The 22,500-nt window shown below is 52.2% G+C and overlaps 1 protein-coding gene across 1 annotated transcript in view; it reads right to left on the bottom strand.

The window, feature by feature from the left end:
* The window catches only part of LOC136618078 (oocyte zinc finger protein XlCOF7.1-like), a 148,848-nt gene extending 137,908 nt beyond the window's left edge, over positions 1–10,940 (bottom strand). The window contains exons 1-2 of the mRNA XM_066594302.1: positions 10,826–10,940; positions 5,075–5,193 (exon numbers count right to left, since the gene is read on the bottom strand). Of these exons, the coding sequence (XP_066450399.1) occupies positions 5,075–5,146 (72 nt within the window). The 5' untranslated portion in view covers positions 5,147–5,193; positions 10,826–10,940. The remainder of the gene's footprint in view (positions 1–5,074; positions 5,194–10,825) is intronic.
* Between the last annotated feature and the right edge of the window lie 11,560 nt (positions 10,941–22,500).

The following is a 22,500-nucleotide window of genomic DNA, read 5'->3' as shown; positions in this document are numbered from 1 at the left end:
TTGGAGCTGTCGTGCCATGAAGATCATATCCACTGTTCCTCTGGAAGGGCATAAGCCATTCTGGGATTCCGGGAGGATGTCTTCTGAAATGGGTAGAAGACGGTTTGCAAGGATTCTTGCAAGGATTTTCCCAGCGGCGGTTGGAAGGGAGATACCTCGATAATTTCCACAGTCTGTTCTTTCACCATTTTTAAAAGGGTTGATAATAGCAGCGTCCTTAAAGTCTGCTGGGAGTTTCTCAGTCGCCCACACTTTTTCAATCAGCTGGAGGAGTTGTGTCAGCTCAGGTCCACCCTCTTTAAAGATTTCAGCAGGGATGCCATCAGGTCCGCTGGCTTTGTTATTTTTTAATTGGCTGATGGCTTTTCTGACTTTCTCCAAGCCAGGCACTGGTGCAAGCTTGGCCCTGACTTCCTGTTGCAGGATTTGCAAGAGAGCCTCTTCAGCCACATTAGAACTGCGATTAAGGAGGTTATGATAGTGCTCTTTTCAATGTAGTTCAATTGATTTTTTTGTTCTTTAGAAGATGGGATCCATGTGAATGTAGAGGGTGTATGCCATGATTTGTTGGGCCATAGCTGGTTCTCTAAATTGGACTTGCGCAGGGCATACAACTTAATACGAATCAGAGAGGGGGATGAATGGAAAACAGCCTTTAACACTTCTTTTGAGGATCTGGTAATGCCTCTCGGTTTGACCAACACTGGGTCTGTGTTTCATTAGTACTTTTAAAATCAAGGAAAGCATTAACTCTGTATTGTTCAGTTTGGAATTTCCCAACTTGTTCCACAAACCCTTATTTAAGAAGTTTGTTATTCCGGTGCATGGGTCATCTCTTCCTTCACCAGTGATTGTGGAAGGGAATTTTCAATCCACAGAAAAAGCAAAATGGCAAAGCAGCACCGTGGAATCCAAAGTTTTCACGCCTTTTTTATACAAAAGATTTCAGGCTTTATTCTCTCCAAATATAAGCAATGTTTCGACCATAAATCTTGGTCTGTGTCAAGCTTGCCAAAAGCAAGATTTATGGTCAAAACGTTTCTTATATTTGGAGAGAATAAAGCCTGAAATCTTTTGTATGAAAATGGCGTGAAAACTTTGGATTCTACGGTGCTGCTTTACTATTTTGCTTTTTCTGTGACTCGTGGGCGATTACTGAGGTCCTAATCCCGGCTAAGCATGCACCTTTTGAAACTCCCATAAGTATATCCTGGATCTGTGTGCTGCTGACCACCTTTTATTTTGTGATGGGAATTTTCAATTCGAGATCACCATCGTCAGGTCAGGAACTCCATTATAGTACTAGTGCATTGGTGAGGGTACGGTCCTGAGGAGAGGACATGGGTTCCACCTGCTTATATCAATGCAGATCTGTTAGTTAAAAGCCTTCATAGACAGAATCCTGGTAGACCAGGTCCTAAGGAGGAGGGGGTGACTGCTGTCATGACTTTTCGGTACGTGAACCACATTGTGGGTGCATTGCAGCGTCCCGTAGGGTGACCCCGGACACATGGCATACGCTGAGGAGCTGGTATCCAAGGAGGTGGCAGCATCAACGGTGTAGAGATAGTAAAAAAAGGGTTTTATTGCTCCATAAAATGGCGACGTTTCGACTTAATCTAAGTCTTTTTCAAGCCGATTAAGTCGAAACGTCGCCATTTTATGGAGCAATAAAACCGTTTTTTTACTATCTCTACACCGTTGATGCTGCCGCCTTCTTGGATACCATTGCATTTATTTGGGGTTTGGTTCATGACTCCACAGGTGGCTTGGCATATACAGACTGGAACCTCTGCACTGAAGTGCATGTGTTAGGTGTGCTGCGGGACTTTCCTATTTCTACATACGCTGAGGAGCTGGGAGAGCAAGATGCTGGCTTGTCATGGCGGCACTTACCACGCTCTCTCCCGGAGGGACGCACGCTGTCAAGGCCAGGGCAGCACTGGGCCTGTTCTGGACACCCCCGACATGGGGATGCCCAATAAACATTAGGACAGGTAAAGGGGTTATCACGGATGACGCCACTGTTCCAGCACCCACTGGCATGAACATCAATGGGGAAATAACTGAGCCACAGACAGTGATATAGTACCTCAGAACACCGGGAACGGTCAGGGCCTGGAAAAAAACTTTACTGATTAACTGAATAACTCAAACGATACAAGGCAAAATGCAATCAGTATTCTAAGTGCAGGTGAAATAAAAAGTCTATTCAGACAGACTTGACGATGACCTCCACACAGCAATTCCAGACTTCAGGACGCCTGTGTGTGTGACAATTGTAATTGCGTACCTCCACCCAGCGGTCCCAGATTTCAGGACGCTTGGGCTTGAACAGTTGAGAAGAAGAGTACCTCTGCACTGGGCCTTCTGTAGGAAAAACTTGGGACTGGCTCACACTCTCTCTAGGGTGGGCTCACTCACTGCTCATGCTGATCCCCACGCTCGGGAAATCTCTCCTCCTCTCCTCCATCTGCAACACATGAGGGCTGAAGGTGCCCCCATATGTCTCTGTACTTTAGCTAGAAGCCAAGATGGAACTCAAGATGGAAGACCTGTTCCTGCTCTCAAGCACTCACATTTATGCACTCTCATACCACGTGACAGGACATAAATTGATACATTTGCAGACAGTCTCCACGCTTTGCAGATACTTAACCCATCAGATGCTGCAGCTGTGCAATACCCGACAAAATGACAAGACAGTGCACAGAACATCTAAACAAGACATTACATGTATGACATTATGGAGGGGGCCAATAAAGCATGTACTGGGCCACCACAGCATGGTTATTCATACTGTGGTTTAGTCTTCTTCCTTGTCCTCCATTAGGGTCAGCTAGCAGGTCAAGAGGTGTGCAGCAGGTTAGCACTTATCAGAGCGTTCAATCTGCTCTTAGGTAGGGATCTATCACAGTTAGGAGCAGGGTCAGGTTACCCTCTTATTTTGTGTTTTCCTTTCTTGAATAGTGGCTTTACTGCAGCACTGTCTTTTGCCTTTGTCTGGTGTTGACAGAGTCTTCTGTCTGTCCTGGGTGAAGTGTGCATTGCACCCAGGTCCAATGTGACATTATGTTATCTTTATTCGACAAGTTATGACAACACTAAATTTATAGAGGTTTTATTACATTTCACCACTTTTGTGCAAAAAAAAAACCAACTTGTTTTATGGGTACCATTTTGAGGTATACGCTATTTTATAGTTATTTTTTATTCCTGCCTAGGCGAATCAAGGTGAGCAGAAAACAGCCATTCTGGATTTTAAAAAAATGTAAATGGAATTTTCCGTGCTCAATAAATAATGTAATATTCTGTAGTTTGGGTTGTTATGGATGTGGTAATGCCAATCCTGTGTTGGAGTTTTTTTGTTTTGTTTATATTTTATTCAATATTTAAAGCCATGTGTAAGGGGGAAAAAAGTTTTACTTTTTTTCTGTAAAGACATTTAGATATCACGGTCAGAATCTGCAGGGTTAAATGGTGTAGAGGAGTGAATAGATGAGCAAGTCCTCATCATTTCACTCCTTTTGTGGGAAAAACCCCATATGTGACAATCAGAGAGCATATATGTACCCTAAGCAACATTGGTAATAGGTAATAACATACAGTTTAGGGTTTTTGGAGGGTCATTTCATTTTCCAAAAAAACTTCTAAAGTTCTCAATGAGACTAGATGGGACAATGTGGTCTTTTCCTGCCATAAACTTCTGTTTCTATATAGATATCAGACTAGATGGACCTTGTGCTCTCCTCCTGCCAGCATCTTCTATGTCTCTATATAGAGGTCAGACTAGATGGACCATGTGCTCTCCTCCTGCTAGCATCTTCTATGTCTCTATATATTGGGTAAACTAGATGGACCATGTGCTCTCCCCCTGCCATCATCTACTATGTCTCTATATATTGGGTAAACTAGATGGACCATGTGCTCTCCCCCTGCCATCATCTACTATGTCTCTATATAGAGGTCAGACTAGATGGACCATGTGCTCTCCTCCTGCTAGCATCTTCTATGTCTCTATATATTGGGTAAACTAGATGGACCATGTGCTCTCCCCCTGCCATCATCTACTATGTCTCTATATAGATCAGACTAGATGGACCTTGTGCTCTCCCCCTGCCATCATCTACTATGTCTCTATATAGAGGTCAGACTAGATGGACCTTGTGCTCTCCTCCTGCCAGCATCTACTATGTCTCTATATAGAGGTCAGACTAGATGGACCTTGTGCTCTCCTCCTGCCAGCATCTTCTATGTCTCTATATAGAGATCAGACTAGATGGACCTTGTGCTCTCCTCCTGCTAGCATCTTCTATGTCTCTATATAGAGGTCAGACTAGATGGACCTTGTGCTCTCCTCCTGCCAGCATCTTCTATGTCTCTATATTGAGGTCAGACTAGATGGACCTTGTGCTCTCCTCCTGCCAGCATCTTCTATGTCTCTATATTGAGGTCAGACTAGATGGACCATGTGCACTCCCCCTGCTAGCATATTCTATGTCTCTATATAGATCAGACTAGATGGACCTTGTGCTCTCCTCCTGCCAGCATATTTTATGTGTCTCTATAGAGGTCAGACTAGATGAACCATGTGCTCTCCTCCTGCCAGCATCTTCTATGTCTCTATATAGAGGTCAGACTAGATGGACTATGTGTTCTCCCCCTGCCATCATCTACTATGTCTCTATATAGATCAGACTAGATGGACCATGTGCTCTCCCCCTGCCATCATCTTTTATGTCTCTATATAGAGCTCAGACTAGTGGCAGAAATCCTTGCCTACAGGCTACACTCCAGCCTCTGATCCTCTTGTTCCCGACCCTTGACTACTCCTTATGAAGTGCCTACTTGTTGTTCTCGTTGCTCCTACAGCACTCCTATTGGTACATTGATCACCTTGATACACAAACGACTGTATTAGTGGCCCATCTACATGGTTTCTGACGTTTGGGTCTCTTCCATCACTGGGACGGTCGGGAAGCTCTTATACACTACTCTGTACTCTTCCTATTACAGACTCTATATGTCCAACATGTAAATACAATGAAAACGGTAGAAATGTAGAAAAGTTCACCTCTCCGGTCAGCAGGTAGATGATCTCCCAGGTGACGTCTAATATCCTTCCGCTCATCTCCGTCCCGTCCATCCTTGGGGGTCAATCTGGAGATGAATGTTGTAGTACTGCAGGTGCCTCTATGCGAGAAGAAGAAGATCATTAGTAACATATTTCCAAATTGACCCAAAGATCCTGTCTGCAGCGCTTGACTAGCCTTGACCACAGGTTTAGAAAGCAATTCAGCAATTTCTAGGATTTGGAAACAACTATTGGCAGATCATGTCACATTTCTCTACCCTTACTCCACCTACTTCTGCCCCCCAAAGAAATGCATGAATGCCAGAGAGTGGCCCACCAATGGCAGAATCTGCCTGGCTGAGACTTAAGCAGGCTTTCTCCACAGCTCTTTGACGTTAACATATCCTCCAGCAGGGTCGGAGCGGTTCTCCACCAGAGGAATCCCAGGGGGTCAGAACTACACCCGCATTTTCTTTCCTAAAGACGTTTCTCCCTTAGAAAAAAAGTACTCTATAGTGGAGGCATCTGCTCAAAAGGTGCCAGTCATCCAGCATCAATCTACACCGATCATAAAGACCTGACCCATCTACAAGCCGCTCGGTAGCTGAACTCCCACCAAGCCTGGTGGTCTCTCTTTGCAGGATTTGATTTTCTACTACATTGCTGACGCTATCCTTATTTGTTTGACTTCATCAACCTTTGCTCTAAGCCTCAGAGCATAATCAAATTAGTAGATGGTGAAAAGACCGAACCCTGAGGAACCGCAACAGCAAGTGAAGAGGATAAGATGTGCAGCCGGCAAATGATATGTTGAACAAGTGGTCAGAGAGGTAGGAAGAAAACCCTTCTGCCCACATAGCCTTAGTTACATGGCGCGATGGTCCTTTGTGTAGTATCTGTTGTCGTAGTCACTTCCTGCCGTTAAGAACTCTGATGGTTCCAAACAGAAATCTGGAAGGATGCAACTACTGTGTTTCCCTGAGAATAAGACTTACCATGAGAATAAGCCCTACCATGATTTTCCTGTTTTTTGTTGAGGTTTGAAATATAAGCCTTACCCCGAAAGCAAGCCCTAGCTGCATTACATTAAAAACAGTACATCACCTTGCAGGTTTGGTAATGCCACGGTACGGCCAATTCATAAATCCCGAATCCATGAGGGGATGATGAAAATACTCACGGTCCTCCGCGATGCCCCCCGGCGATATGGTCCATTCAGGACCTCTCCTTCTGCGCATGCGCGCTCGATGGAAACGGGAAATTTAAAATCCCTCTGCTCCCAGCTAGCATGTGTAGCCGGGAGCAGAGAGATGCCACCGGGGACCGCTGTATGCAGTTCCCGGTCACATGATCACTGTTATCCAACCAATAACAATGATCATGTAAAATAAAGAAAAGCGTAAAAAAAAAAAAGTTTAAAAAGTTAAATTTTCATCTCCCCTCATGGATAACATCCATGAGCAAAGATGAAATTACGTACCTAAGGCCCCTGCATTTATACGCTGACCTTACCCTGGCTTCTGCACATACGCCCAACGCATGTGCAAAAGCCGTAGATTGCTCAGATACTTTAAAATGTCCCTGCTCCTGGCTACCAAACCTAGCAGAGAGACTGGAGATTTCACTGGGTGCTGCGGTACGCGTTTCCCAGTCACGTGATCGCCACTATCCAATGGATAACGGCGATCCTGTAGAAGTAAAAAGAAGTTAAAATTTCACCTCTCATCACGGATCGAATCCATGAGGGGAAGTGAAATTACTTGCCTAAGGCCTCCTGTACACAGGCAGATTTGCATTGCGGGATCTGCGGCGGGCCTCCACAGCAAATACAGCCCATAGTATTCAATGGTAAAACGCCATTTCATCTCCACGACCGGAAATTGATTGCTATTTTCCGCTTGTGGAGAATAAATAGCAGCGTGTTGCGATTTTGTGTGGGTTATGCACGGCCAGCTTCCATTGAAGTCAATGAAAGCCGTCCATCCCGCAACACTTCTGCAGTGAGCACCGCGGAAGTATCGCAGGATACGTGTCATCCACCCAGTGCCGGCGGCTACTGCGCATGTGCGATGAAGTGCCGGACGGCACATCCGCAGCGTGTGCAGGAGCTGCAGGACAGGTACTCGGGGGCACCGGGTCAAACTGCACTGCGGGAATCCTACATGCGGGGTCCAACCCGCCCATATGCAGGATGCCTAAGGCCTTCATCAAAGTCCCCCGGCGGGATCTTTATCTGTTGACCTTTTACCCAACTTTGGTGCATGCACATGTTGGCAAAATGGCAGGTGCAAGCGCAGAAGCTGGGGAGGGTCCAGGAAATTTAAAATCTCCTTTCTCCTGACTACTAAAAGGTAGCAGACAGCCTGGAGCAAACCCAATTCTGTGAGGTATTAAGAGAAGCATAGAGTCTAGATCACATGAGGTCATTATCCCCTCTACTCTTCCTTAGTCAGACCTCATCTGGAATACTGGGTCCAGTTCTGAGCACCCCACTTTATACAAGACATAGACAAACTGGAGCAAGTTCAGAGAAGAGTTACCAAGATGGTGAGCGGTCTGCAAATCATGTCCTATGAGGAACGGTTAAAGGATCTGGGAATGTTTAGCAGAAGAGAAGGCTGAGAGGAGACCTAATAGGGGTCTACAAATATCTGAAGGGCTGTCACAGTGCAGAGGGATCAGCCCTATTCTCATCTGTACAAGGAAAGACTAGAAGCAATGGGATGAAACTGAGAGGGAGGAGACACAGATTAGATATTAGACAGTGAGGGGATCAATGAGTGAAACAGGTTACCACAGGAGGTGGGGAGTTCTTCTTCAATGGAAGTCTTCAGAGGCCGGACAGACATCTGTCTGGGATGATTTAGTGAATCCTGCACTGAGCAGGGGGTTGGACCTGATGACCACAGAGGACACGATGATCCTCCAGAGTCCCACCAACTCTACCAGTCTAGGATTCTATGAGCAGTCACCAAGGGCCGTGCTGAGCGGTCTCAGGTCACGTGATCGCCGTTATCAAACGGATAATGGCGATCACGTAAAAGTTAAAAACAGTTAAAGGGGTTGTCTCGCGGCAAACATCAAAATTTTACATTAGCCCATTCCCCCTGTCACCCCCTGGCATAAAATAGCATTTTAAAGCGGTTTTTAAACTGCTTGCTACTCACCAATGTGATGAAAGATGAACTTATAAAATTCTTCTCCCAAGATGGCCGCCGGTCCTTTCCCAGGGATGCACTGCGGTTTTCTCCCATGGTGCACCGCGGGTCTTCTCCCATGGTGCACCATGGGCTCTGTGCATTCCATTGCCGATTCCAGCCTCCTGATTGGCTGGAATCGGCACAAGTGATGGGGCGGAGCTACGCGATGATGCGTAAAAGGGGGCGGAGCCAGAACACCGCTCGTGCCCGGACCATCCAGAAGGGAGAAGACCCTTCTGCGCAAGCGCGTCTAAAAAAGCAAGAAGACCCCGAAATTAGACGGAGCCATGGAGACGGGGACGCCAGCGCAGGGAAGGTAAGTGAATAACTTCTGTATGGCTCATATTTAATGCACGATGTACATTACAAAGTACATTAATATGGCCATACAGAAGTGTATAACCCCACTTGCTGCCGCGAGACAACCCCTTTAATGCTCCTTTTTACTTTGGGCCCCGTTGTGCATACAGACAGAAGATTAGGGCCACAATGGGTATATTTCTGAACACGGGACAAATAGGGGTATCCATTTTGGGGTGAAAATCTTCATTTATATGTGTGCTGTACACAAAAAACAAACAAACCTGTTTTTAAAATGACACGATAACCAAAAAAATTGAAAATCATAATTTTTTTCCTTCTGCTTTGCTTACATTCAAAAACTGTTAAGTAAAAATACGCAGTACACCCCTAGATCAATTCGTTAATGGGGTGATTTTTGGGGTTCTCCATTGTTTTAGCCGCTGAAGGGCTCTGCAATTGGGCAATGGGGCCTAAATAACCTTCACGCAAAATGTCTGTTCTGAAAGGCACCGACTTTACCTTTACGGTTTGGGCCCCGTTGTGCATACGGACATAAGATTAGGGCCACATGGGACAAATAGGGGGATCCGTTTTGGGTGTAAATTCTCATTATCATGTGCACGCTAGAAAAAAAATAGGTCTAATATTTTTGCAAATATCTAATTTGAAATGTAATTCTTTCCCTATTTCGGAGATAGGAACGACATTCGCCCTTCTCCATTCTTCGGGGATTCCTCCTGTTCTCCAGGAATTTTTCAGCGTTTGGGGTTGTGGGATAGTGAGGAGACAAGGGAGGTGAAATAAGCTTGTTTGGCATGGTGGAGGGTGAAGGGTTATAAGATTTAAACATGAATCTGAAGTGGAGGAAGTTTGCTGGCAGCTTTGACTTTCTCCACAGCCGCTCGGCGCACCTAGAGCACCGCCGGATGAAGCGCGTTTGGGACGTGAGCCAAGGTCGCCGTGGTCTGCAGTTGACAGCATGGGTGATGGGTGGTGCCACTTCATCCAGGACACGGCTGAGGGTGGTGTGATAGTGTTCGGCTGCCAGGTTAGGGCAGGGGAGGCGAGAGATGGGCGATAGGGAGGACTGAATGGTCTCGGCGAATTGTTTAGTGCGGATGGACTGGAGGTTCCTAGAGGTAGATAGACAGGAGATGCTGGGGTGCCTGATGGAGAAGGAGAGAAGGTTGTGATCTGAGAGTGGAAGGGGGAGTTAGTAAAGTGAGAGGCAGAGATGGAGGAAGACTAAATCGAGAGTGTTACCATCTCTATGAGTGGGGGAGTCAGAGATTAGTGATAAGCCAAGGGAGGAGGTAAGTGTTAAAAGCCGGGAGGCAGATGAGGAGCTGGGGTCGTTAGTAGGGATGAAATCACCAAGGATGAGGGTTGGGATTTCACAGGATAGGAAGTGGGGGAGCCAGGCAGCAAAGTGGTCTAGGAACAGGCGGGTGGGACCTGGGGGGCGGTAAATAACTGCGACACGCAGGGGCAGTCGGCGGGAGAGTCGCAGGGTGTGGACTTCGAAGGAGTGAAAGGTAAGCGTGGGAACCGGGGAGGTACAGTTTGGCAAGCTGGGGACGCCTACTCTTCCACCGCACCTATTGTCCGATCTTGGAGGGGAGGACAATGCAGCGGGGGAGTCTGACTGCTGGATCCAGGTTTCGGGGAGGGCGAGCAGGTTGAAGTGTTTGGTGGTGAAGAGGTTGTGGATAGTTGGGAGTTTGTTGCATAGAACACATTTGAATGGGGCAGGGGTGGCACATGTGGGGTGGTTTGGTATGATTGGAAGGGGGATTTGGGGAGCAGTATGGGTTGGGGGATATGTCCCCTGCGGCTCGGAGTAGCAGGGTAGTGAGGATGAGCAGGTGGTTAGGGGATTTGTGCGGGTGGATGAGGTGTTTCTTAGTGGTATGGGGGGCTGGGGGGTTGGGGTGTATGAGGAAGATGAGCTGTACATGGATGAAGAGACCAGAGAGGGGCAGATGTGGGTGGAGTGTGTTGGGGCAGAGGAAGAAAGTGCTAAGGCTTGAAAGGAGAATCGCGGTGGAGGTCAGTGCGAGGAGGAGGGTATTTTTGCACAGACTGTGGGTTAATGTGGGATTTACCCGTCTCCTGTGCTGTTAAACTGCATCATTCGACTGCATAGGACACCCATACCTGGCAAGGTCTTCAGTTTGGTACAGTCTCTGCTGGTAGTTGTAGTACCGTCCCCCGCCTGTAGATGGCAGTTAGTAGTAGAGAAACTTACCGTCCTCCAGCCGCCTCGCATATTAGCCTCTTACTCTCCACTTCTACACAAGCCAACCTAAACAACCAATTGCCGTGAACCAGCCAAACCAAATAACCAATCACTGCGAATAAGTAAATCCAAACAACCAATCAGGTTGCGAATGGTGTGCATTTGGGGAGTAATGTAGATATATGGGCCCACTGGTCACATGATGGTGATGTCATCACAGGTCCTTCATCACTACTCTTTGTCTCCACTGCTGAGCCACCCCCCTGATCACATGATGCTGATGTCATCACAGGTCCTTCATCACTACTTTTTGTCTCCACTGCTGAGCCACCCCCCCTGATCACATGATGCTGATATCATCACAGGTCCTTCATCACTACTCTTTGTCTCCACTGATGAGCCATGCCCCCTGATCACATGATGATGATGTCATCACAGGTCCTTGCATGCTGTTCTCTCTGTTATCAGGGGATACTTATATACAGCAGTGTGGTAAGCTGGTATCTGTGTGCTGTTCTCTCTGTTATTAGCCGAGGTATATATATATATATGTGTCTGTGTGCAGAAAGCCTCCAGAAGTCGAGGGGTTAATAGGTTATACTGTCCAGTGAGTGAAGACAAGAGGCCTCCACCTCCAGCAGGTCTTCTCGGGGCACTCGGCAGGGAGGTCCCAGATGTCTTGGAGGATACAGATCTGTGGATGGCGTCTCGCTCCATTCTTCGATCTCTTCAAGTAATCCCAGACAGACGGGGGATGCCACATAATAATAATCTTTATTTGTATGGCGCCAACTTATTCTGCAGCGCTGCCGAGGGGAACACAGATGATACGAGAATTACAGAGATTACAGGAGTTACATGGGGATTCAATGATGTGGAAACAAAGAGAGGGTGGGGGGATACAGAAGGTACCGGGGCGGGCGGTGGAGCACAGGACGGGGGGGGGGGATACAGAGGGTAGGGGGGGATACAGAAAGTACCGGGGCGGGCGGGGGAGCACAGGGGTGGGGGGGATACAGAAAGTACCGGGGCGGGCGGTAGAGCACAGGGGTGGGGGGATACAGAAAGTACCGGGGCGGGCGGTAGAGCACAGGGGTGGGGGGATACAGAGGGTAGGGGGCGGGATACAGAAAGTACCGGGGCGGGCGGTGGAGCACGGGGGTGGGGGGATACAGAGGGTAGGGGGGGATACAGAAATTACCGGGGCGGGCGGTGGAGCACGGGGGTGGGGGGGGGGATACAGAAAGTACCGGGGCGGGCGGTAGAGCACAGGGGTGGGGGGATACAGAGGGTAGGGGATACAGAGGGTAGGGGGGGGGATACAGAAAGTACCTGGGCGGGCGGTAGAGCACGTGGGTGGGGGGATACAGAGGGTAGGGGGGGGGATACAGAGGGTAGGGGGGGGATACAGAAAGTACCGGGGTGGGCGGTAGAGAACAGCAGTGGGGGGATATAGAAGGTAGAGCACAGCGGTAGGGGGATATAGAAGGTAGAGCACAGCGGTAGGGGGATACAGAAGGTAGAGCACAGCGGTAGGGGGATACAGAGGGTAGGGGGGCAGGTGGTGGAGCACAGCGGTGGGGGGATACTGACGGTAGGGGGGCAGGTGGTGGAGCACAGCGGTGGGGGGGATACAGAAAGTACCGGGGCAGGCGGTGGATCACAGCGGTGGGGGGATACAGAAGGTGGAGCACAGCGGTGGGGGGGGGGGATACAGAAGGTGGAGCACAGCGGTGGGGGGATACAGAAGGTACGGGGGCAGGTGGTGGAGCACGGGGGTGGGGTGATACAGGGGTGAGCGGTGGGGGGATACAGAAGGTACCGGGGCAGGCGGTGGAGCACGGGGGTGGGGGTGATACAAGAGGCACAGAGGCGGGCGGTGGAGCACGGGGGTGGGTTGATACAGGAGGTACGGGGGCGGGCGGTGGAGCACGGGGGTGGGGTAATACAGGAGGTACGGGGGTGGGCGATGGAGCACGGGGGTGGGGTAATACAGGAGGTACGGGGGCGGGCGATGGAGCACGGGGGTGGGGTGATACAGGAGGTACGGGGGCGGGCGGTGGAGCACGGGGGTGGGGTGATACAGGAGGTACGGGGGCGGGCGGTGGAGCGCGGGGGTGGGGTGATACAGGAGGTACGGGGGCGGGCGGTGGAGCGCGGGGGTGGGGTGATACAGGAGGTTCGGGGACGGGTGGTGGAGCACGGGGGTGGGGTGATACAGGAGGTACAGGGGCGGGCGGTGGAGCACAGGGGTGGGGTGATACAAGAGGTACTGGGGCGGGCAGTGGAGCACGGGGGTGGGGTGATACAGAAGGTACAGGGGAAGGCGGTGGAGCACAGCGGTGGGGGGATACAGGAAGTACAGGGGCAGCACCGCAATGCCACAATAACGTGATATACAGTTTTTACGACACAAGCGAGGTTGGGGTAGTGCAGGAGGTTTGGTGCAGAAAGTGTACATGATAGGCAAAATTGTGAACCTATAGGGAGAGCCAAGGGGCATATTGTGAGCAGGGGGACTAGGTCAGGAGGTTTGGTATGCTTCTATGAAGAGGTGCATCTTTAAAGCACGTCTGAAGTTCTGTGCATCATGGATTGTCCAGATCCCTTGGGGTAGAGCGTTCCAGAGGATGGGTGCTGCTCTGGTGAAGTCAAAGAGACGAGCATGAGGTTCGTATTAGAGGGGTATTTAGTCTGAGTGTGTTAGCGGATCGGAGTGAGCGGGCTGGGTGGTGTATGATGGTTTGTAGTGTGCAGGCTAGGTGATGTGCAGTGTGTGGGCTGGTATGGAGCACGAACAAGAGGGAGGTGATGTATGGTGTTATGGACTGTGTGGGCTAGGTGATTTATGGACAGGAGGAGGTGATGAACGGTGGCGTGGAGTGTGCGGGCTGGGTGATGTATGGACAGGAGGAGGTGATGTACGGTGTTATGGACTGTGTGGGCTGGGTGATGTATGATGGTTTGTAGGGTGCGGGCTGGGTGATGTGCAGTGTGTGGGCTGGTATGGAGCACGAACAAGAGGGAGGTGATGTACGGTGGTGTGGAGTGTGGGGGCTGGGTGATGTATGGACAGGAGGAGGTGATGAACGGTGGCGTGGAGTATGCGGGCTGGGTGATGTACGGGGGCGTGGAGTGTTCGGGCTGGGCGATGTACGGGGGCGTGGAGTGTTCGGGCTGGGCGATGTACGGGGGCGTGGAGTGTTCGGGCTGGGCGATGTACGGGGGCGTGGAGTGTTCGGGCTGGGCGATGTACGGGGGCGTGGAGTGTGCGGCCTGGGCGATGTACGGGGGCGTGGAGTGTGCGGCCTGGGCGATGTACGGGGGCGTGGAGTGTGCGGCCTGGGCGATGTACGGGGGCGTGGAGTGTGCGGCCTGGGCGATGTACGGGGGCGTGGAGTGTGTGCGGCCTGGGCGATGTACGGGGGCGTGGAGTGTGTGCGGCCTGGGCGATGTACGGGGGCGTGGAGTGTGTGCGGTCTGGGCCATGGACGGGGGGCGTGGAGTGTGTGCGGCCTGGGCCATGGACGGGGGGCGTGGAGTGTGTGCGGCCTGGGCCATGGACGGGGGGCGTGGAGTGTGTGCGGCCTGGGCCATGGACGGGGGGCGTGGAGTGTGTGCGGCCTGGGCCATGGACGGGGGGCGTGGAGTGTGTGCGGCCTGGGCCATGGACGGGGGGCGTGGAGTGTGTGCGGCCTGGGCCATGGACGGGGGGCGTGGAGTGTGTGCGGCCTGGGCCATGGACGGGGGGCGTGGAGTGTGTGCGGCCTGGGCCATGGACGGGGGGCGTGGAGTGTGTGCGGCCTGGGCCATGGACGGGGGGCGTGGAGTGTGTGCGGCCTGGGCCATGGACGGGGGGCGTGGAGTGTGTGCGGCCTGGGCCATGGACGGGGGGCGTGGAGTGTGTGCGGCCTGGGCCATGGACGGGGGGCGTGGAGTGTGTGCGGCCTGGGCCATGGACGGGGGGCGTGGAGTGTGTGCGGCCTGGGCCATGGACGGGGGGCGTGGAGTGTGTGCGGCCTGGGCCATGGACGGGGGGCGTGGAGTGTGTGCGGCCTGGGCCATGGACGGGGGGCGTGGAGTGTGTGCGGCCTGGGCCATGGACGGGGGGCGTGGAGTGTGTGCGGCCTGGGCCATGGACGGGGGGCGTGGAGTGTGTGCGGCCTGGGCCATGGACGGGGGGCGTGGAGTGTGTGCGGCCTGGGCCATGGACGGGGGGCGTGGAGTGTGTGCGGCCTGGGCCATGGACGGGGGGCGTGGAGTGTGTGCGGCCTGGGCCATGGACGGGGGGCGTGGAGTGTGTGCGGCCTGGGCCATGGACGGGGGGCGTGGAGTGTGTGCGGCCTGGGCCATGGACGGGGGGCGTGGAGTGTGTGCGGCCTGGGCCATGGACGGGGGGCGTGGAGTGTGTGCGGCCTGGGCCATGGACGGGGGGCGTGGAGTGTGTGCGGCCTGGGCCATGGACGGGGGGCGTGGAGTGTGTGCGGCCTGGGCCATGGACGGGGGGCGTGGAGTGTGTGCGGCCTGGGCCATGGACGGGGGGCGTGGAGTGTGTGCGGCCTGGGCCATGGACGGGGGGCGTGGAGTGTGTGCGGCCTGGGCCATGGACGGGGGGCGTGGAGTGTGTGCGGCCTGGGCCATGGACGGGGGGCGTGGAGTGTGTGCGGCCTGGGCCATGGACGGGGGGCGTGGAGTGTGTGCGGCCTGGGCCATGGACGGGGGGCGTGGAGTGTGTGCGGCCTGGGCCATGGACGGGGGGCGTGGAGTGTGTGCGGCCTGGGCCATGGACGGGGGGCGTGGAGTGTGTGCGGCCTGGGCCATGGACGGGGGGCGTGGAGTGTGTGCGGCCTGGGCCATGGACGGGGGGCGTGGAGTGTGTGCGGCCTGGGCCATGGACGGGGGGCGTGGAGTGTGTGCGGCCTGGGCCATGGACGGGGGGCGTGGAGTGTGTGCGGCCTGGGCCATGGACGGGGGGCGTGGAGTGTGTGCGGCCTGGGCCATGGACGGGGGGCGTGGAGTGTGTGCGGCCTGGGCCATGGACGGGGGGCGTGGAGTGTGTGCGGCCTGGGCCATGGACGGGGGGCGTGGAGTGTGTGCGGCCTGGGCCATGGACGGGGGGCGTGGAGTGTGTGCGGCCTGGGCCATGGACGGGGGGCGTGGAGTGTGTGCGGCCTGGGCCATGGACGGGGGGCGTGGAGTGTGTGCGGCCTGGGCCATGGACGGGGGGCGTGGAGTGTGTGCGGCCTGGGCCATGGACGGGGGGCGTGGAGTGTGTGCGGCCTGGGCCATGGACGGGGGGCGTGGAGTGTGTGCGGCCTGGGCCATGGACGGGGGGCGTGGAGTGTGTGCGGCCTGGGCCATGGACGGGGGGCGTGGAGTGTGTGCGGCCTGGGCCATGGACGGGGGGCGTGGAGTGTGTGCGGCCTGGGCCATGGACGGGGGGCGTGGAGTGTGTGCGGCCTGGGCCATGGACGGGGGGCGTGGAGTGTGTGCGGCCTGGGCCATGGACGGGGGGCGTGGAGTGTGTGCGGCCTGGGCCATGGACGGGGGGCGTGGAGTGTGTGCGGCCTGGGCCATGGACGGGGGGCGTGGAGTGTGTGCGGCCTGGGCCATGGACGGGGGGCGTGGAGTGTGTGCGGCCTGGGCCATGGACGGGGGGCGTGGAGTGTGTGCGGCCTGGGCCATGGACGGGGGGCGTGGAGTGTGTGCGGCCTGGGCCATGGACGGGGGGCGTGGAGTGTGTGCGGCCTGGGCCATGGAGTGTGTGCGGCCTGGGCCATGGACGGGGGCGTGGAGTGTGTGCGGCCTGGGCCATGGCCATGACACCGCTGCACATCTTCCAATTTCAAAGGGAAGTAAGGATGGTGTCTTTCATCTGCTGCACTAGGTTTCCTTGGCCGACCGCTGTGTCTACGGTCTTCAACGTTCCACGCTTCTTTGTACTTCATCAAAAGAGCTTGACCATCAGATATTGAACCCTCCAACTGCTGTTTAACCCCTTGAGTGGCGGGTTTCCTACCACCCTGTCGTGCCCACCAGGGCAGGTTTTTTAAAATGGTCTAATCATTGAATTTCAACTAATTTTGCAGTTGCGTCTCAAGAGCCATAACTTTTTCATTTTTCCATTGACATGGCCATATGAGGGCTTGTTTTTTGCTGAACAAGTTGTGATTTTTTAAACGGGGGGGGGGAAGAAATGGGGAAAAAAGAAAAAAAGGGGCCATGTCATTAAGGGGTTAAATAATGTATTAACTTCCTTCTCTGGGTCATTACGACGCACACGGATACCACATGTGTGATTGTATTTTTGATTTTTTACAAAGTAAAGGGAGACAAGTGTTTTTTATAATTTTTTTTTTTAATAATTTTACTTTTTTTTTTTTTTTTTTTTTTTTTAATTTTTTTTTTTGTCCCTTTAGGGGACTTCCACAGGGACCCATCAGGACCCCTGTTCACATTCCGGGGGTCCGATGGTGACAGCCCTTTACATGCTGCAGTGACAGCCCTTTACATGCTGCAGTCACATAGACTGCAGCATGTAAAGGGTTAACACAGCAGAGATCGGAGGTTTTCTCTGATCTCTGCTGTAAGAGCTGGTACCTAGCTGTCCTCTGACAGCCAAACACCAAGCTCTCCCTGCCACAGAGACCATCGGCTTGCTTCTGACAAGCCGATGGTCTCTATGGCAACCTGTAAACAAAGCAGGAGGTTGCCGACATGTCGGCAATATCTTCTGCTGGTTTTTCAAAGCCCTTGCACTGCTCTGTGTGGGTCTGTGCAGGCAGAGCACACTGTCACAGCTTGTGGCATTGTGCTCTGCAGCTCCCATAGTGATACATAGCCCGGAAATCTTCCGGGCTATGTTGCTATGAGCAGTGGAGCTCGTCCCAGAAAATTTCCGGGCGTGCCACTCAAGGGGTTAATCGTTATCGAGCAGAGACCTTGCTGATACAGTATAACCACTTGTGGCTTATTGCTGTGCTCAGTCTTGACATGGTGTATGACCTATGACATGCTGTCTTCCACAACCTCACCTTTGTAGCAGAGTTTTGCTGTTCCTCACCCAGTTTTAAACCTCCTACACAGCAGTTTCTGTTTCAGTTAATGGCTCATTATCACTTGTCTGATATACTTGGTTAATCATACATCTAACTGTAATCCTACAAAATCCCTGACTGTGTACAAGTTTCCCGAGAAGAACTGATGGAGGTGAAGGGTGTCACACCAGATACAGATGGAGTTACATTTCTCTTTTTCAGTTACTTAGATTATTTTGTCCAGTAACACAATACAATTGACCCTTCTACTTCTGGAGGCTTTCTCACTGTGCAGCGTTCGTTCCACACCGCCACAGTACTGTATGTGTGTTTATATACTCTACATACAGCAGTAGGGTAAGCCTATATCAGGGTTTGTGGTGACAAGCAGAGACATGGGACCTGTTGTGTTCCTACTGATCATCTCCCATCCAGCACATGATGGGAGGAATCCCACCCCTGCTCAGTCTCCTGTATTCAGGAGGATTTATCACTACAGGGGGCTACGTCATCCAGTTTTCTCTTCTCCTCCAGAACATTCCTTATCCAGATGAACAAGATGGACGGCACGGAGATGAGTGGAAGGATATTAGATGTCACCTGGGAGATCATCTACCTGCTGACCGGAGAGGTGAACTTTCCTATATTTCTACTGTTTTTATTGTATTTACATGTCGGACATAGAAGATGATGGCAGGGGGAGAGCACATGGTCCATCTAGTTTGACCTCTATATAGAGACATAGAAGATGATGGCAGGAGGAGAGCACATGGTCCATCTAGTTTGACCTCTATATAGAGACATAGAAGATAACGTCAGGAGGGAGAGCACATGGTCCATCTACTGTGACTTCTATAAAGAGACATAGAAGATGACGGCAGAAGAGCACATGATCCATCTAGTTTGCCATCTATATAGAGACCTAGAAGATGATGGAAGGAGGAGAGCACATGGTCCATCTAGTTTGCAATCTATACAGAGGGCTAGAAGATGATGGCAGGAGGAAAGCACATGGTCCATCTAGTCTGATCTCTATATAGAGACATAGAAGATGCTGGCAGGAGGAGAGCACAAGGTCCATCTAGTCTGACATCTATATAGAGACTTAGAAGATGATTGCAGGGGAGAGCACATGGTCCAACTAGTTTACCCAATATATAGAGACGTAGAAGATGATGGCAGAAGGAGAGCACATGGTCCATCTAGTCTGACCCCTGTATAGAGACATAGCAGGAAAGCACATGGTTCATCAAGTGTTATCCATATATATATAAATGGTGAAAGCCCTCACTGACTGACTTGCCACTAATTTTCTTTCTTCTCAATGTCTTGCTAACATGAAATTTGAGATGATCATTCTTTAGGTTCTAAATAGTGCAAAGGTGTTAGCACCCCTGTGGCACCAATGAACAAGTTAGAGGTCAATGGAGGGCCCTCAAAAACGATTTCAAGGAACTTTGATCCAAGCTTAGGGCAAGGACCTTCAGGGTAGTTTTCTCAGAAATACTACCTACACCTAAAAGCCACACTAGAAAGGCAGCAGGATCTTAGGGAGGTAAACAAGTGGCTCCAGAGTTGGTGTAAGAAGGAGGGGTTCAGGTTTCTGGAGAACTGGGCTGACTTTGCTGTCGGCTACGGGCTCTACCGTAGGGATGGGCTGCATCTTAATGGGGACGGTCCAGCTGTGCTGGGGGAGAAGATGGCTAGAAGGCTGGAGGAGTGTTTAAACTAGGGACTGTGGGGGAAGGGCAAAATGCATTGGATTACCGCGACGTAGAGCCCATTGTGCTCTATGATCGCAGATATACCCGCAGCCCATACACGAGTACACTGTTTACGTGCTCCAGGTACCTGCTGTTAGGGCTAGCCAGGGTAGATGGACAGGGGATCCCTACGCTAACCCTCTCCCGTGTCCCTACCTACTTGCCCCCCTGGGGTAGGCCCCAGGATGACAACTGGGCGACGGTCCCTGCACGGCACTAGCGTCAGGGACCCCAAGAAGGAGGGAACTGGGAGACCGACAGGTGGGACCTCTGAGCTGACAAAAGACATGTTCGAGGTACAGGAGGGTAAAGCAGAAGCATAGTCAGAGTCAAATGCAAGCAGAGGTCATACACACTATAGTCAGGTCAATGATTGCGGGTGTAGTCAGAACAAGTCAAAACAATCCCTGGCACTGGAATCTGTGCCAGCAGGCTTTATATGCAGACCTCCCCGCCCCGAGGGGTGGGGATAAGTCACATGATGACTGGAGGGAGTCGTAAAGCCACCTTCCACCGGCGTCACACACCCACCCGAGCACCGCGTGGCCGGCCAGCCGACTGGCGTGCTTGCACAGGACGTGGGACATGCCGCCGGCCGCCGCGACCAACTACCAGGGTGGGGAAACCCGAACAGAACTGCCAGCCCGGGCCCCAGGCACGCCAGGACGAGCAGCCTGCACCAACTGGACCCCAGCGCCCCTAGTGGTAACCCCATCTCTAACACCTGCAGCATCACAAAGCGACAGCGCAGGAAATATAAACCATCAAACAAAAAAGTGTACTGCACATGACCGCCTGAGTATGCAGTTATGCGCAGTACATGGCCGTATGCAGGGCCACGGCCGGGCTCACAGCTGGGATCCGCTGCGGGTCTCCAGAAGTGGATTCCACTTCCGGCCATGTGAGCCCAGCGTTATTCAGATCGCTGCCTGTAATAGGTAGTTTACAAGAAGCCCCGGTGCACCTGACAGACCGCCACTTTATACACCCCATCCCTGCCACTGGGGTCACAAAATGCCCCCCCAAAAAAGCATTGGAGGAGGAGGGATACCCGGTTTTATTGTCCCATGTGCCCATCCCAACCAGCCTCTGTAATAACCCCTGTTTGTTTAATCACTTACTAAAGTTTGCGTATATATATATCTTAAAGGGGTTGTCCCGCGGCAGCAAGTGGGTCTATACACTTCTGTATGGCCATATTAATGCACTTTGTAATGTACATTGTGCATTAATTATGAGCCATACAGAAGTTATTCACTTACCTGTTCCGTTGCTAGCGTCCTCGTCTCCATGGTGCCGTCTAATTTCAGCGTCTAATCGCCCGATTAGACGCGCTTGCGCAGTCCGGTCTTCTCCCTGGTGAATGGGGCGGCTCGTGCCGGAGAGCTGGTCCTCGTAGCTCCACCCCGTCACGTGCGCCGATTCCAGCCAATCAGGAGGCTGGAATCGGCAATGGACCGCACAGAGCCCGCGGTGCATCGTGGGTGAAGATCCCGGCGGCCATCTTACTAAGGTAAGGAAGAAGTCGCCGCAGCGCGGGCATTCGGGTAAGTACTAAACGTTTTCTGTTTTTTTTACACATGCATTGGGTTTGTCTCGCGCCGAACGGGGGGCCTATTGAATAAAAAAAAAAAACGTTTCGGCGCGGGACAGCCCCTTTAAGGCCCTTCTAGACACATTGATTTTCGCACAAAAATCGCTCCAAGCCATCTTTTGAGAAATAATCGTTGTGTGTAACTGCACTGACATTGTGCAGTTTTCGTTAGGCCGTCGCTGATCTTTCAGCATGCTGACAATCAGTTATCAGGAATTCACAGCGGGATTCAGCTGATACTATTGTTTCAGCTGCACCCCGCTTCCTGAAGACAGGCTGGGTATGAAGAACGGATGTGTTCTTCATCCCCCTCTCAGAGTGCTCGGCTGTATAATAGCCTGGTGCTCCGAGCGGGGGACAGCTGGATGCAGAAGACAAGCGTCCGATCAGCGTCACTCCCACAGCAAAGTCCATCAATTTGCAGATATCTGTCTCCAAGAGGCGAAGCTGATCGGTATTAGGGTGGTACAGGTTCCCAATTGTGATGATCTTGCCTCCTGTTCGCACTTTGATAGAGCTAGCGGCCCTCTGTGTGTATCCAGCTGCCCATGGGCTAGTATCAGAAGGACCTGTGAAGTCCAGTGGAGACCCCTCTGGATCTGGAGACCCCATACTGGCCAATAGCGGGAATACGCCCTGTCCTGGAATAAAACATGTGCTTTCGGTTTCTGCATTTGGTAGAACACTTGACTGCACTGCTGAGGTGTGTTTGAGCCCCTAACGCTTAATGAGCAGAAATGTGTAGAATACATCCTTCAAATCAGTTCAGGCTTGTCAGGCGGGGTGATGTGGAGAGAAAGGGGGGAAAGGAACAAAACAAAAGGAGGATGGGGAGGTTAATGTAGAGGTGAGTCCAAGAAGGGTCGATCAGATCTATCAATGAAGCTAGATATTAGGGAGCTTCCCAGGGGTGTAGCTAGGGTTGCTACCTCTTTCGCAAAAATATACTGACCATGGTAAAAAGGGCGTGGCTTATTGCAGCATTTTTTCTCCTTTAGGCTGCCTGTCCACGGGTGATTGTTCATTGCGTTACCCGCGGCGATAATCCGGCCGCGAGTAACACAGTGAACGCTTTCCATAGCGCTGCTGTGGTAAGCGCAGCTGCGGCGTCTATGAGTGGAGAATCATAGCGATTCTCTGCTCGCGGGATCTAAATCGCAGCATGCCGCAATTTTCCATGGTGAGCCTATCTGTCAGATAGACTCACCGATGAGACCTGTTAGCGCTCCCCCCTGCTAGCGATATTCCGCAACGGCTGTGGATAGGGGGCCTTATTATTCCACACACTCT

Source organism: Eleutherodactylus coqui, chromosome 1, assembly GCF_035609145.1.
Source record: "Eleutherodactylus coqui strain aEleCoq1 chromosome 1, aEleCoq1.hap1, whole genome shotgun sequence".
Classification (NCBI taxonomy): Eukaryota; Metazoa; Chordata; class Amphibia; order Anura; family Eleutherodactylidae; genus Eleutherodactylus; species Eleutherodactylus coqui.
Note: the sequence above shows the minus strand (reverse complement) of the source record. Positions and strands in the feature narration are given on the sequence as shown.